Below are 17,253 nucleotides of genomic sequence, written 5' to 3'. Positions count from 1 at the left end.
TGCCCAAATTTTTAAGAAATATTATGGTTAGAGAATGGACATATAAATTTAATATAATACTATTTAAATTCATTTCTAGAAAAACTTTTTTTTAATATAATCTAGTTAAGACCTAATTTAATGCTAATTGTTAGGATGTAATCTTTCTTATGTTTTGAGAAAGAGTCTCCTATCTAGCTTAAGTTAGCCTTGAATTCATGATTCTCCTGCTTTAGCCCCCTGAGAGTATAGGGTTTACACTGCCACACTAGGCTCAGAATTCCATGTTTATCCACCCTTTCACATAATGGCGAAGTAAACCAAAAACTCCTATTATGGGAAGAAGTTAGCCCAGTTGGCTAAAAGAAGGTCAACCACTTCAAATAACAAACATTTTTCTACCCATTCCCATCAAAAAAAAATTTTTTTTTTGGTCCTGGGGCTTAAACTCAGGGCCTCAGCACAGTCTCTGAGCTCTTTTGTTCAAGGCTAGCACTCTACTACTTTAAGCCATAGTGCCACTTCCAGTTTTCTGGTGACTAATTGGAGACCAAAGTCTCATGGACTTTCCTGTCTGGGCTGGTTTTGAACTGCAATTCTCAGATCTCAGCCTCCTGAGTAGCTAGGATTACAGGGGTAAGCCACCAGCACCCGGCCCATTCCCAATGTTCTAATACATATGCTTTATTTAGTGAGTATCAGTTTTCCCTATAATGTCTGAAAAACAATTTCCATGATTTATAAAGTAAAAGAAAAATGGTATAATGTTTAGGCAGTAAAATAAAGATATGGTAGGTGAATGAAGTACCTCGGATTCTGCACTGGCCAGCTGCTGCTCTCGTTTCTCTAATTCAATTAGGGTTTTTTGAAGTTTTCCCTCTAGAATGCTATATTCAGCCACCTAAAACATAGAAAAAAGTTATTTACTTCTCTTATTCAAAATACAGAAAATCTGAAACACCTTATTATTTTATTGAAATAGGACCTAAGAATTGGAAAGAGTCAAAGTACATGCCTCAACTCAAAATATTCACTCAAAAGGAATGAAAACCATGTGCATTTGTTTGACTGTCTTTAAAAAATGTCTCAAAAAGACGCTTGTAGCCAAGAGTGCTTAGTCAAGCCAAGCTCCTAAATCTTCCAGTATTGTTCTTAATTACACTCTCATTTTTTAACTAATGCAGTTACTACGTTGGACAGCCAGCTGCAAATCAATTCTCTACTGCTTCAGAACAGTATGGAATGTCTTGTAGACATGAAGAAACAGGTACAAAGAAGTCTGCTTTTAAGGTCCAGAGTCCAATTCAGTGTAAGAAATCTACATACACAGCCTTGTAGAGCTCTCCTCTTGTGCGTGCGTGCGTGCGTGTTTTAATTTAGAACTTTCTAAATTAAATTGTTTGCTTTTGTCACTATCTAGTCTGAGGGCACATACACAGCCTTGTAGAGCTCTCCTCCTGTGCGTGCGTGCGTGTGCGTGCGTGTGCGTGCGTGCGTGCGTGCGTGCGTGCGTGCGTGCGTGTTTTAATTTAGAACTTTCTAAATTAAATTGTTTGCTTTTGCCACTATCTAGTCTGAGGGCACACCCCATCCCTTTGCTACTACCAATAAATGGCTGGTATGATGCTTCTCAGAGGGCTACTGTCCATTTAACCCTATTTCTACACATGGACAGAGAAAATGTATCTTCCTGTATTCAAATCTGGTAACAGCCAAATATCTTCTTAGTCTTTTTTCTTCTCCAAAATAAACACATATTTCCATCACTGGTCACATTATTATTCCCACATTCTTTAAAATGGAGAATCTAGGTCATTTTTATTAAGCCCTCTAAAATGATGTTCTGTTAATTGTACCATTTACTTTTTTGGTGTATCTAAAAACATGCTAAGGATGCTTTCCATCCGTAACCAAATCATTATCACAACTATTCAAATATTTGGGTTCTCACCAGAGTTCTGCTTCTGGAGGCCTCTTAGGTGATCTCATCTTCCTACCATCACATATATTAAGAACTCCCAAATTTGAATTACAAAGTCAAATCTCCTCTAGAGTTTCAGGCCTGAAAACCTAAACAATATTTGCTATACATTGTTATTTTTCATGTCACAAACTAAAAAAATTAAAAACTTGAAATCATTCTATACATTTAACATTCACTAAGCAAAACAAGGTTGTATTCTTGGTAAAGGTAAAATATAAATAAGCAAATGCTTGTTTATTTATTTTGGGAGCACTGGGGTTTGATCTCAAGGCCTTATGCTTGCTAGGCAAGCACTTTTTTATCACTTGATCACTTGAGCCACTCCCTCCACCCTTTTCATTTTTGGATAGGGTCTTGCTTTTTCCCCTGGTGGCTCCCATAGCAGAAGCACATTACCTACGTAGCTTTTTAAGTTAACTTTTGGTTAAGATGGGTATCTCATGATCTTTTCGCCTGTGCTGGCCTCAAAACATGATTCCCAGCTTCCCAAGTAGCTAGGATTACAAGGGTGATCTACTATGCCAAGCCACAAGTGCATATTTAATACCAGTCAATGCTATGAAGAATGAGAACAGAGTGCCAGGGGACAAAAGCAGGGCATTACTTTGGATGTGGTAGTCAGAGAAGGCCTCAGAAGTTATTCTAAGCAGAAACCAAACTGTAGCTCCAGAAGAAAGTGTTTCACAGATCTTTAGGAGGGAGGCAGCTCAGCACGTCTGAGGCACAACCAGAAGCTCAGAGTGGTTGGCACAGGAGAAAATGGACAGAGACCATGCAAAGACTTGCACATACTACTAAGAATTTCCCATTTTATTCTAAGTATAAGGCGCAGTATAATGAGTTCTGAACAGAGGAGTACATTATTCTGTCTTATATTTTAAAAGCTCCACTTTTGGACCAATATGTATATAACAAGGTACAGGGGCCAGGAAATGGGTATAACATGAAAGAGAATTAAGGGTGAATTAGTTTGTACATTGAGTAAATAAATGAATAAAAGGCATTATTATTTGTTAAGATGGAAAAAAATCAAAAGGAACAAATTTCTAGAGAATAGAAGTAAAATAGCCAAGTATAGAATCCAGGACAGAAGCTAAATTTGGAAATGGAAAGAGGTGTTTATCAGAGGTGAATGATTTGATTTACATAATGCTGAGATCACCAAAGGAGTTAGTCTATATAGAGAAAAAGAATATAGTCAAGGACTGGTTCCAGGAATAAGCCAAAATATGTAGAGGATGGATCTAGTAGAATAGTAGAACACAGGAAAGCCAAGTCAAGCAAGCTTTTAAAAAGCTCACACTGGTAAAGATGAAGGAGGACAGTTTGTGAAGAGACAACCTGTGTGGATTCACTGTTCTTGAGGGTCAGACAATGAACAGACCGGGAACACACCAGGACTACAGGGGAGCACTGAGGACCCCTCTAGGTATAAGGATGCAAACGTCCTTTCATCCTCTTCAATATCCACCCCCCCTTCTCTGTAATCCTATATTCACGTACAGCTTCCATTTTCATTTATAAATATTGCTTTCCACGTCTCCCTGACTTTAATATCCACTTTCCTCTTTTCTATCTACTCTTCTATCAGAATGACTAAAATAATTATTTATTTATCTAAATAAAAATATCCTTTTAAAACAGTGTTTCTCCAAAGAACTCCCACTCATCTGGTAGAACCACTACTAAATATCCCCATGCTGCTGATCACATGTATGGTGTATATGTGTACACTGTTATATGTTAAAGACTGTGATAGACAATTTGCTCCAGGAAAGTTAGAATGAACTTGTGACTTTAAATGAGCATCATTATTCCACAATACTGTGAAATTTGAGAAATTATGTAATCACTTAATCACAATTTTAAAAAAAAAGAACCTCAGGGAAGGTAGGGAGGGAAGGGATGGTAGGGGGAAAACAATGGAGGGGGTAACAATGCTCAATAGGAAGTGTACTCATTACCTTGCTCATGTAACTGTAACCCTCTGTATAGTATCTTTACAATAAAAAATTTAAAAAAAAAGTGTTTCTCAAATCTCCATCGTTCTCAACTAGGATTCATCATCTGCACCACAGAGCACAGAAAATTAACTATCTTTCTTTCTGGAGATGGTATATAATTCTACCAATCTAGATGCATGAGAGAAAGTTAATTCTTTACCAACAATGGGCATGTTAGGTCACAAGGACTTCATTCTCTCCTGAATACTGGCTAGAAAAGCCTTCACATAATCTAGTCTAAACTTCAATTTTTTATTTTCATTTTTTAAATATATTTTATTGTAAAGGTCATATACAGAGGGGTTATAGTTACATAGGTCAGTACATTTCTTTTTGAACAGTGTCATCTCTTCCCTCATTTTCTCCCAGTTTTGTCCCTCCCCTGACAACCTATCCCACTTTATATTTTGAACACACTTTCTCCTCCCATCTAACATCAAAATATGCACAATTTCTTAATGCAATAGTCCTACACTGAAATAAAACTTTGTTTGCTTGTGTGGAAAGCCCATCAAAAGCACTGGAGGTAACTTCTCAATTTCAGCAACGAGGTACTTGTATTATCTACGAAAGCCTCCTCATAATCTCTTATGTAGGACTCATGTCCTCCTTTGGGCGGGGGCTGAGAGTGCTCATAGATGAGACCACTATAGGCAGTACCATGTAAAACAGAGATCAGGTATACCCATACTCCTTCAGGCACACTTTCCAAGTATTAAAGACATTACACATAGACCCAACAACCTTCAGAAACAACTCAAACATTATGGACATAAAATTCTACAGTTGATTCACAGAGAATTTTACTTTAAACATCTCATATTGAAGAAGAACTATTCGTTTCTCCCTATTGACTTGACTTTACAGTGGCTTCTAAGATTATTTAAGACCAATTACGGATGTTAACACATCCTAGCTGATAATGTTCTTTCAAAATAGGGCACTTTAAGACAAATGAAGTATTTAGTCCCAAAATGCACGTTGGTTGAAAGAAAATGGTAAATTCAAGTCTACTTTTCCAATATGACTAATTCAAATAAATAGTTCAAATACTTATTAGGCATCCACCACCATCTTTATTCTGATTAGAGTTCCTAGTAGCTCAGAGTTCATGAATTCAAGCTGGGATGGAGGAAATAATTGTATAGATGGAATAAATTCCCAACAGAAAAAAGAAATCACTATTACCATTTTAGGTAACAAACCAAAACTTTCAACTTGATTTTTTTTTTTCCTGACTCTATTGAAAATAACTATTTCTTGTAAAACTATGTTCAGTTATGTCATAAGTTGAAATTGTCACTATATGTCCAATTTTATTAACTTTCCAAATTTGATCATTATTTGAATTTTGCAAACCTGAATATTAAAAGGACTCTATCATGGAACAAATGATTCAAGGATAAGCTGACTTATCTTCAGCACATTAACATATTGCCCAGAGCTCTAGAATTCCATTAATATGCAATACATGAGATCTGTACTTATTACTTAGTATAAAACTCACATACTTTTTGTTTGGGCTAGCCTCCCCCTCTCTTCCTCCAGAATAAATCCTCAGATGATCATTTTAAAAGATACATCTAGGTAGGAAGTGGTACTGTGGCTCAAGTGGTAGAGTGCTCACTATGAACTGAAGAGCTCAGGGACAGGGCCCAAGCCCAGAGTTCAAGCCCCACGACCGACAAAAAAACCAAACAAACAAAAACAAAACAAAACAAAAAGATACGTCTAAAACTGGGTCACAGACTCATTGCTGCTGCCCTGGCCTGGCTTGGTATAGACCACTGGGCAGCCCCTGCAGAAAGCATTCTGCCACACATTCAAAGGTGGATCCAATGGGGCCAGCATGCTCTTGCTTAACTCCGGTGGAGCAGAAGCATACCTGTGGTTCAGCTGGTCAGCGAGAGTACAATCGCGCTGCTGTATGAGAGTGACCACCCCTTGGCAGAAGGTCAGGAGCACCTTTTAGAGGTAGGATAGGCCAACAGTGGCTCTTTACTTGCTTTTGAGTTCTTTTGCAAAAAAAAGAAAGGCTTTGGGCTGGGAAGGTGGCTCAGTGGTAGAGTGCTTGCCTTGCATGCATGAGGCTCTGGGTTCGATTCCTCAGCACCACATAAGCAGAAAAGGCCAGAAGTGGTGCTCTGGCTCAAGTGGTACAGCGCTCACCTTGAGGGACAGCACCCAGGCCCAGAATTCAGGCCCCACAACAGAGGAAAAAAAAAGAAAGAAAGAAAACAAAGGCTTTAACACTTGTTATTTAATTGCAGCCGCCTGAGCACTATCCCTTTGCTTCACAAGCAGTCCCTAGTCTTCTGCTGGTATGTGCTATACCAGAAAATATGGCCTCACAGGGCTCTTGCATACACTTCAGCTCTGGTTCCAGTGCCAATGTCTGCTTGTCTTCAGATGTGCAGACCTTGTCTACACCATGCTCATCTTCCTTTGATCTTCCCACCAGTTGGGGGCCTATTCTCAGAGGTCAAAAGCTGCATCACTTAGATCAGCAGGCCCTAGATGGAACCACCGGCCAAAGTACTCTGCAAATCTGCAACACCAGCAGGTTGGGACTTTACGCAGCACAGACTTAGGATTCAGAATGCCTGTGGTCTGGCTTCCTGCCCATCCTCCTACCAGAGCATCTCTTTCTGAAGCGTATCTCTGCAGTAGGTCCTAATTATATAATGTGAAGACTTGTTTTTACTGTGTCACTTGATATGGTAAAATCAACTGGTCCCACCTGTCACTTGATATGGTAAAATCAGCTGGTCTCCAGAGCCTTGTTGTTTCTGAGCTCCTTTCCTGCCTTCCTTCACTAAGATTGGATTTGCTAACAGAAAAGAAACCTTGAGTTCAAGGAGGCATCCTATCAGTCTCTGGCCCATCATATCAGTGTCATACCCATACAATATAGACGAGGTTTTCAGAACAGAACAGACAGATGCAGCAGCTAGAACTGCAGACTAGCCCCTTGGTAAACAGGATCCAACTAGTTTAAAGTAAAAGGAAGGCCAGCATGGGATAGGTGGATGCCTGACAGGCAAGGGCTTCCCTTGGGCAGCTGTTATTTGTGATCACTTCGTAAGGAGATAGATGCTGTGTTTTAGAATATAAGGAACAAGGCTGAAATTGTAAATACTTTGTAACACAAGCATTTGTATTTGAAGAGTAGGATTTTAAAGGATACTGATGTTCTACCAAACAAAAGTCATAAAAACGTCCTGTTTTCATTTAAAAAACAAAACAAAACAACAAAGCAAAAAAAAGGCCTTATTTCATGATTGAATTCTTAAAAACAGCTAAAAAAAAAAAGGGGTGCTTTTTATTCATTTACAGGTTACAATGTAATTTTTACATATATGTAAAAATGTGCTATTTTCTTTTTTATAAAAGAGGCAATATTTTTTGTTTTTAAAGTCCTGTGTAAGACATCTGCCACTTCAAAATGTAGAAAGATAAAATCACAGTGGTATCTGACTTATCCATCTACCTCACCTATGTCAATACAACCCATTATGCAGACTATCTTTCCAAAGGTTTTCTTTAAAGCAGATACAAGGTATTATCATTAGAATTCTTCCCCTCCTCCCTCAAGTTTCCACAAGTTATCACCTTTTTCTTCACTAACGATTCTCTTTCTCGGTCTCTTTTTTTCCACTCCTCAGCAAGAGCTTGCATATGAGCCAATTCTTTCTGCTTCAACTACCAAGGGTAAAAACAGAGTTGTTAAAAGAAACTCCAAATATTTCAAATCAACAATGAACCTAATATTTTTACAGGAATTTTATTTTTTTGGTAAAAATAGAAATTGCTTGAGGGAAACAACATCCATGTAAGCAGAAGAAAATTAAGTGGTTCTGTTTTCTAATCCTCTCCTTTAGTGACTATTAGTCCAAGTTCCAAATGAGTAGACCACGTAAGAATCTGAGCTAAAAGAATAATAAACTATTAATTTTGACAAAATTCAGTGAAAGTCTTATGCCAAATTTTCCTATTTTAAATGTTTATTCTGTTTTTCTTTAACAGAAGGCATTGTTGACATCTAAGCAAAACAGGTAAGAATATGGAAAGAAAACCTACTAACAGAAAAGGAAAAATATACCAAGTACACAAGAATAGATTTTTTTAAAGTAACCTGATTTTCAAAAATGTCTTCTTGCATCTCCTTCCACATCTCCAGCTCAAGGGCTGCTTTGTATTCCAAAGTTTCGCGAGGCTCCAGCTGAACCTCTGAGGGACAAGGTGCTGGAGGAAGTGAAGGTGTCTTCTGTTGTACAGTAGATAAACCCTAACAAAGATGACAAAGCACAGTTTTAATCACATTCTCACATTAAGTCCCTCTTAAGGCATTTGATAAGACTCCATTATATTTACCTGAGATGAAGACTCAGAGACAAAAATCTCACGCATTTTTACTAGTCCATAATCTTCTAGAATCACTGTGTAAGAAAGGTCTACTATCCTGTTATTTGCCCTACAAGGGAAATAAAAAGTATCTTAAAAGCCACAGACACACTTTTATGTTATTCTTCCTTTTACTTCTCCATTCAGTACTCTAATACTCAGGAGTAAGCAACATAACTTATACCTGACACCTCTGCTGCTGAAACTCCAATAGTCTTTAGACTTCAAGATCTCCCAAACACATGCTCCTTTGTTTTTCTCCTAAAGTGGTAGTAGTATTATAGCAGTATGTTTTTGGTTTTTTTTTTATTGTGAAAATACTATATAGAGGGGTTACAATTACATGGGCAAGATAATGAGTACATTTCTTATTAAGCATTGTAGCCTCCTTTGTTTCCCCTTCCCATTCCTTCCCATCCTCCCCTCCCTACCACCAAAGTTGTAAAGTTCATTTTCGACATAAAGACTTGTACATTTCATTGTTGCAATGGGTCCACCTGTATCCCTATTTAAACAATTTGTTTTTCCCCTTCCCCTCCACAAATTATACAGACATCAAATACAGTGAAAGCAGGGGTTATACTGTGGGGGAGGGACATACAAAGCAACAAAGATTTTTTTTTTTTTACTTCAGAATGCAAGCAATAAAATTAAAAGACAAACAAACCTGATCAGCCAAAACATGAAACAGTAAGGCTGGGGTTTGTTAATCAGAATGCCTATAAAAGTAAAAAACGGTGCAGAAGATACATTACCCCTGTGCTGCTATAACAGGCACACTCTCACTGTATGTTTGGCGCCAGCACTGTTCACCATTTGAGCCTAAAAATCGAGTTTTTTCTGAAGACAAGATGTTAGAAAGCTGGATTCTTGCAACACCCAGGAGTAAGTCTTTACTCATTTTATCCTTGTGCCACAATTCAACGAGCAGGGGAATCCTAAGGAAAAGAAAAACATGAGTTCTCATCTGCCAGTCCTCCGCTAGAGCCTTTTCTCAACTAAAATCTTGGCATACCCTAAGGCAGGAAATTATTGTCGGACTTACTGTTAACTTATTGCTAACTTATTGTTAGACTTGCTGCTTTTACCTAGAAAATAATCTAACAAAACTGTTAAAGGCTCAATTTCACAGGCAACCAGCATGAAGAACTAATTTGTTTCTATATTGCTTTTAGGCAATATATAAATTGTTGTAATTCCCACAATGGTTATAAAATTTGTGACTCCTACATTTTTCCTTTAGGACTGTATTATTTTGGATTATTATATTCTATGAAAGTAAAAAATGTTGGGCTGGGAAAGTGACTCAGTGGTAGAGCGCTTGCCTTGCATGCCTGAGGCCCTGGGTTCGATTCCTCAGCACCATCTAAGCAAAAAGAAAAAAGCCAGAAGTGGTGCTGTGGCTCAAGTGGTAGAGCACTAGCCTTGAGCTGAAGAGCTGAGGGACAGTACCCAAGCCCAGAGTACAAGCCCCACGACTGGACCCCCCCAAAAAATTGTGGAAAGTAAAAAATGTTTTATAGGTCTCATTTTCCTTTGAACATCTATTTCAAATGGCTAGATTTTTATATGTGAAAAACAGTAGAAAAATTTGGGCACTGGTGGCTCACACCTATAATCTTAGCTATTTAGGAGACTGAAATCTGAGGATAGTGGTTCAAAGCCAGCTGGGGCAGAAAAGTCCATGAAACTCTTTATCTCCAATAAACTACTCAGAAAAAGCCAGAAGTGGCCCTGTGGCTGAAGTGGTAGAACAGTAGCCTTTAGCACAAAAGGACACAGGGACAGCACCCAGGCCCTGAGTTTAAGCCCCAGGACCAACAAAACGAAAAAAAAAAAAAAAAAAAAAGAAATTAAGTAACATACTACAGTTAACTTCGTGACTCAAGCAAAGCTAAATATTTTTATTTATCTTCTTATGTAAAGAAAACACCACTATACTTAAAGCTTCCTCATTAATCACAGATTTTTTTTTTTAACAAACTTTAAGTATCTAAACTCAGGCAAACAGATTTTATAACAAACCTGTAAGTGTGTGGTAAAAGTGAAAATATCAGTTACAGTACCAGTAAATTTGTTTGATTCTCAATTTCATACAGTGCTATGGATTTAAGCCTAGATACCAAATTTTCAAGTACTGACCTGGGAAAACAAAACAAAAAAATCCACATAATGTACACATTACCGTAAGAAGGTGTCCTGCAGCTGATGAGGCACAGTTGCAAAATCAAATGCACAGTAAGACTGGGGGAGAAAAACTTCCATGTTCTTCCGAACTTCCACAGGGGGGTTAGTCATGATAGGAGCTGCACTTCCGAAGAATGGATAGGAGTACCTAGAATGTAAGAAATAGAAAGTGTTACTGTACCATCTATACAGCAGTCTTCACGTCTGGATTTAAAAACTATACCATTTAAAAACTATAACCAATTTTTAAATGAAAAATAATAGGAACGCTGAGCTATAATTTAAGAGTTGCTTGTCAGTGCACAGTCCTTTTTCATCTTTGCATTCCCACAAATAAGCAAGCAGCTTCTGCCATGTATTATGTGCTCATTAAATGCTGGGCCAGGCGGGTGCCTCGCAAATGTAATTGGGAGGATCACATTTTGAGGCTAGCCCAGGCAACAATTATATTTCACTAAGCCAGGCATAGCAGTACACACATTACCCACGTATAGCTCTAAGTAGGCCAGGATCCCAGTGCAATACCCTACTTGAAAAATAACTAATGGTAAGAAGGGCTGGGGATATGGCTCAGGGGCAGAGCATCTGCCTTTTCTGCATAAGGCCCTGGGTTAAACTCCAGGATGACCAAGAAAATGAACAGCAGGGAGGGTAGCTGGCTTGCTAAATCTAATTTCCTTTTTTTAGCTGTATTTTTTTTCTTTTCTTTTTTTGGTACTAGGGATTGAACCCAGGACATTGCACTTGCTAGGCAAGCGCTTGGCCACTGAGCTGCATCCCAGCCTGCTAAACTAATCTCTAAACCTACTTTCCTTTAGACAATCAGGTCCTGATATTTATTAGTCAGTATAAAAGAATTCATAATGATTTGTCTCTGAACAGAGAATCAGGATAAAAGTAATTCAAATGTATACTAGATGAGTCAGAGTAACATCACACTATTTCTTTTTTCGTTTCTTAAAACCATAGTAAACTAAATGAAGAATGCCTGACTACTGCTAAACTAACTCTGTATTTAAAGCCAAATATAGCTGGGTGTGGTGGTACATGCCTATAATTCCAATTACTTGGGAGGTGGAAGAAAGACAATTATGGTTTGAGGCTAGCCTGGGCAACATTAGTGCTAGATCATATCTGAGAAAAACAAAGAAACAAACAAGAAAGAGAAAGAGGGAGATAGGGGAGAGGGAGATGGGGTGGGAGGAGAGAGAGGGAGGGAATGGGGGAGGGCAGGAGAGGTGAGGGAGAGGGAAAGGGGAGAGGGGAGGGAAAGGAGATAGGGGAAGGGAGGGAGGGAGAGAGAAGGGAGGGAGGGAAAGGGGAGAAGAGAGGAAAGGGGGAGGGAAGAAAGGAAGGAAGAGGAGAAGAGAGGGGGCAAGCAAGCAAAAGAAAAAATCGGATTTAGGGGTATGAATCAACTAGTAAAGTATTTGAGTTCAATTCTCAGTACTGATAATAAAACCAAATTAAAATATTTCAATGCTTGCTTAAATCCCATACCACATCATATATCCATATATAAAATACCACTTAAATTCTAGTAAAAATTGTTTCCAACAAAAAGAATTCCTATGTGTTCACCTATATTATTTACCCAATTCTACTGACATCAACCTATGTCAGAGGGAGTTCATGTACTAGAATTTCAATTCCTATTGCCTTACTATAGGACAGGAAAGTAGTTCTATGTAGTGTTCAGTGGGCAGTAACTACATATTATTTCCTAACAATACAATTTCCTTTTCTTTACCAAGTGAACTACAGTTCTCATAATTTGACTTGTTTATGAATCTGTCACCCACAAAAGTTGAGTTGTGCATGTGGCTCATGGACTGTAACAGTGCATCACACAGACATTCAGTGATTAAACAAGTGGTCCTGATAGCAAGCAGCAAACACGGGTAAGTGTGAATGTTTTCTTTACAGGCCTGGTTAAGACTTCCTCTCCTGTATCTAATCCAACATCTTCTCCAGATTTCTTACAGTCAAATTCTCCAGCAACAGCAGCAGCACAGAGATCTTAGCTAAGAGTAAAGGGTAGAAAAGGCAAAAACAAACCCCCCAAAAGTGGACATTAAGTAGTAATTCTATTTTTTTTTTTTTTTTTGGGTCCGGTTGTGAGGCCTGAACTCTGGGCCGGGCGCTGTCCCTCAGCTCTTCAGCTCAAGGCTAGCGCTCTACCACTTGAGCCACAGCGCCACTTCCGGCTTTTTTCTGCTTATATGGTGGTGAGGAATCGAACCCAGGGCCTCATGCGTGCAAGGCAAGCACTCTACCACTGAGCCACCTTCCCACCCCCGTAATTCTATTTTTGAAATAAAGAAAACCTTTTGGGAAAAGCTATGTCCATGAGAGAAAATCTATTTTCCATCTTGAATTTCTAGATTAAAAAAACAACAGGAAAGATTTTTAGCATTTAACATATCAAATGCAAAACTGAGTCTAAGCTGGGAAAATACAGTTTTTCAATTCTGCAAACATAATCATGCTCAGTGTGAGCTCCATTATTCATAACGAAGTATTGGGGGAACTGGAAATGACTCTAGAAAACATTAGATGGTGGGAAAATCAGGTGCAAGACTTGAATGCAGGTATGCATCAAGGAAAGGCAGGAACAGTGTGTAGCTGCTGAGACTCCATGTCAGCATTCTGAGATGACAATAACATTTTCTCTCCTTTTGTTTTGCTAGTATTGGCCTAAAAGTCATGGCTTGGGCACAGTCTCTGAGCTTTTTCAGCTCAAGTCTAACACTCTACAACTTAAGCCACAGCTCTACTTCTGGCCTTGTGGTGGTTAATTGGAAATAAGAGTCTCATGGATTTTCCTGCCCAAACTGGCTTTGAGCTGCAATCCTCCTCAGATCTCAGTCTCCTGAGTAACTAGGCTTATAGGTGTGAGCTAATGACACTGAGCCTTCCTCACTTTCGTCATGGAAAACAAGCACTTTATGTCACATGCTATTCCATGAGTCAAAGAAATTTATGAGAAAGAGAAGCTAAAGACTACAAACACATTCCTGTGTTACATTTAATTTACATCTCAGTTAAAAACTATGAAAATTTAACATTATTAAAACAGGCTATTGATAAAGGTATTTATGTATCAAATGTGGACATTCTATGTAAGCTCATTAAGATGGTTTTGATTTGTAACTATAATATGTACATATAAGGAAAATAAGCCTCCCACTGTAATTATTTTATGGAAAAATTAGATACTGTCGTATCATTACTTTGACTTGTAGCATTTCCTTCCAGAAAACTACAACAGAAACCCTCTGAAGTTCAAGAGCACTACATTTTAAATGTCAACATCAATAAATGATTACAAATATGTACAACTATAATATTAGAATAGATAAGACTGGTACCTTTCATACCACCAATGCCACTTCAAGTTCAAAGTCACTAGAATATTGCCTTACTTCCTGTTCATGCCACAGGTTAAACGAAAGTTTTAATTCTTTGGTGACATTTCTCTGCAGTTTCCCAAGGCAGAAGAAAGACATTTCTCCTCACATAAAATCAAATCACACCTTAATATACAGTTGACAGGATAGCCAATTTCCAAGCCATGGATACTCCTCAAGTCTATGGAAAAGCAAAAATGATGTGATGTTGCTGGAACAGCAATCTTCTGTCGTGAAGCTGTTTCTGAAACATTGGATGGAGCCACTGGCTGGGCCACTGAAGCAGGTAGAGAAGAACTAATACCTAAAATGAACACAAAAATTTAAAAACCACCACCAATAAGCAAACAAAAGAAATTCAGATGATTTAAAGCTATTTATCTTCAAGCAAGGAGGAATTTGACTATTTTTATGAACTTATAACTACAGACATGAACATCTTTAAATGTCCTACCCCAAACTAAATTTTAATTTTAGAATAAATATAAAGATCTGAAAGGTGTATGCCTGTGCAAGCTTATAATCCCAAAACTCAAGAGGCTTAGCCAGGAAGAGTGCAGGTTTGAACCTAGTTTAGCTACATAGGGCCATACTGGAGATCTAATAACATCACTCTTTAAGCAAGTTGCAATTATTTCCAGAACAAATAAAATAGTTCCAAAAGAGTTAGAACTTAATTGGATTGTGATGCTTAATAAGAACAGCTACTCAAATAAACCTTGTACCCCAAACTTCTAATTCCTAACCCAGCATTACTTTCTATACTAGTAGTTACAATGGTAGACTTTTATCAATGGATAGAAAAACTTTATAAAACCAGATATAAACATTCTCAGATCCTATATAATCAAAAATAATTATGACTTTACAAGATAAAGCAGTTACTAGCTCTTTTCTCTAAAATTCCAGATAACTTATTTTTTTTACGTTACTAGTTTAAAACCTTCTTGAGCTGGGGCTAGCGGCTCATGCCTATCATCTCAGCTACTTGTGACATAGCCAACAAGATGGCAGTCAAAATCAAGGCCAGCATAGGTAAAAAGTTAATGAGACCCCCCCCCTCCCCCAAACCAAACAACAGTTGAATGTAGTGGCACACATCTGTCATCCTAGCAACACAGACCCTATTCCAAAAATAAAGCAAAAAGGACTGGGGGGCCTGGCTCAGGTTAATTCTCCAGCACCATTAAAAAAAATAAATCTATTTGAAAGAATTACATTTCTCAAACTGAAATGTCTTATATCATCACATATTTTCAGTTCATAAACTACGTAACAATTTTACTTAAAACCCAAGGAAGTTCTCATAGCCATTTATTAGATGATCACAAAATCTAACGTATCAGAGATGTGTGAAAAGAACACCTTACCCTTGGGACTTGGTTTTGGTTCCTTATCGTACTGTAGGCTTTCCACCTCACTCTCCGTCGCTTCATCTTTGGTTGGAGGTGTCTGGTCGCGAGCTGGAGCAGGGGACACACTTGGTGACTTTGGCCCAGCAAGTGTCCTCTCCTTTACGGGGGTTAAAACTCTCTTGCTTGAATGCTCAGGCTCATGTCCATTCTGGGTCTTTAATTCAATTAAAGACTAAAAACAATTTTTAAATAATGTATAATTTGCAAAATATTTTCCTTCATAATTAAGCAAAAACTTGACGTTGTGTTTTTTTTTTTTTTAAACCACAAGCTTCCTTTCCCAGTTTGGATATTCCTAGTCTACTTTTCTTCATAATTTGCAAATTTTCTTATAGCATCTAGGACCAGAAAAAGGAAGATGAACAGGAAGGACATACATCCAAGAGCAGAGTATCAAAATACATCCTAATGGGTAAGAAGGGATATATGAGAAAAGTCAGGCTTAGGTGACCCTGGGAATAGGTAAGAGCATAGTAGAGGCCTATATCCTACACAGAATAAAACAGACATCTAGGAGGAGGGTTTCTTACTTTGCTACACTACCCTATAAACCATATTTGTTTCCCAGCTTTTCTATCTTTAATTTACCACCTACCTATAGAGTGATTCTTTGCAAGAAGACATTAAACTTGATTTTGCAGAGATACAATGAAAAATAATTCACATTCAAATAAATGCCCATCTCTGCTACAAAATCTGCCTAAGATTATGGAGGCTACAAACTCTAATGAGCCCAAACTTTTATTTTAGCTGGGTTTGTGTCAAAATCAAAAAGATACCACCTCTGCGGAGTCTCAAAAACTAGGTTTCCAAGTGCTGCCTGTTATCAGTTCCTTGCAGGGTGGAGAACCTTTTATTCTGCTAATGGTTATCACTACCAGCCACACCAAATTATCCCATCACAAGACCGGCCACAGGCAGCTGGGGAAACATTACACACCTGGCCTGCCACATACTAAATGACTCCGTGAACCTTACACAGACATCCTCACCCCTCCTAAGAGCAAAAAAAATTGTAAGTTGGGAAAGGAAGGAAACATTTTCTACTACACAAGAAGATGGTCCCAAAGCTAAGTGGGCTATGAGCACAGTCACACACTATACAGCAGAAACCTCTGCACTTTTCTGAAAGTTTTATTCAGAAAAGAGCTTATATAATGTAGGCTACTGGTTAAGAATGAAGACACTGTTATGCCAGGTAACTCTTGAGGCTCTTTGGTAATGAGGTACTGGAGACGCTGGGAAGAGGGAAACAGAGTCATTCCTCACCTGGGACTCGATGCCTTCTCTCTGCAGGGCCACAGACACTCCCACAGTTGGGGCCAGATCCAGAGGAATAGGTGCAAGCTTTTGTTTAGCTCGATTTGGTGGGTCAAGGGTAAAAGCACCCTCAATTGTGACAGGGCGCTGGTTGATTTCTGTGCTGCCCTTTCTTAGCAATCCACTTAAAGGTATTTCTGTACTGCCCAGAGACTGGTCTCCACAGCAGAGATGGATCTAAAACAAAAGGGAAAAATCAAAATGCAACTTTGTATTTTCTCTTCCTTTTTAAATACTATAAACTTAATATAAGTTATAAAAGACCTGCACAGAGTAATGAAATTCTCACGCACGACTGTTAAAACTGGTGGTAAGACATAGATCAATGGGGACTCAATAACAGTTCTCGGCTCTTTTTCATTTCTTTGCTCTATGAGGTATACACAGATATTATCTTTTTTGTCTCTTCAGTGAATGAGTACTTTATTTCATTATGCTACTTTGCATATGCAAATTTCATAATAAAAAATGAATGTGAATTTAAATAGAAAAATACCTTAAGTGGCTTTCCGATTTTTTGAACACCAGACCTTTTGCTCACTTAGCTTCTT

General features: G+C 38.2%; 1 protein-coding gene across 2 annotated transcripts in view; it reads right to left on the bottom strand.

Moving 5' to 3' along the window:
- Cep120 (centrosomal protein 120) overlaps positions 1-17,253 on the bottom strand; it is a 58,428-nt gene that overhangs the window by 25,728 nt on the left and 15,447 nt on the right. For both annotated transcript variants that reach the window (XM_042674392.1, XM_042674393.1), the window contains 9 exons: positions 16,652-16,879; positions 15,338-15,554; positions 14,094-14,271; positions 10,556-10,705; positions 9,126-9,308; positions 8,341-8,440; positions 8,102-8,254; positions 7,579-7,668; positions 788-880 (listed from right to left, as the gene is read on the bottom strand). In XM_042674392.1, coding sequence (XP_042530326.1) covers positions 788-880; positions 7,579-7,668; positions 8,102-8,254; positions 8,341-8,440; positions 9,126-9,308; positions 10,556-10,705; positions 14,094-14,271; positions 15,338-15,554; positions 16,652-16,879 — 1,392 coding nt within the window. The remainder of the gene's footprint in view (positions 1-787; positions 881-7,578; positions 7,669-8,101; positions 8,255-8,340; positions 8,441-9,125; positions 9,309-10,555; positions 10,706-14,093; positions 14,272-15,337; positions 15,555-16,651; positions 16,880-17,253) is intronic.

This window comes from Dipodomys spectabilis, unplaced genomic scaffold (assembly GCF_019054845.1).
Source record: "Dipodomys spectabilis isolate Male_0828 unplaced genomic scaffold, ASM1905484v1 ptg000019l, whole genome shotgun sequence".
NCBI classification, from domain to species: Eukaryota; Metazoa; Chordata; class Mammalia; order Rodentia; family Heteromyidae; genus Dipodomys; species Dipodomys spectabilis.
Note: the sequence above shows the minus strand (reverse complement) of the source record. Positions and strands in the feature narration are given on the sequence as shown.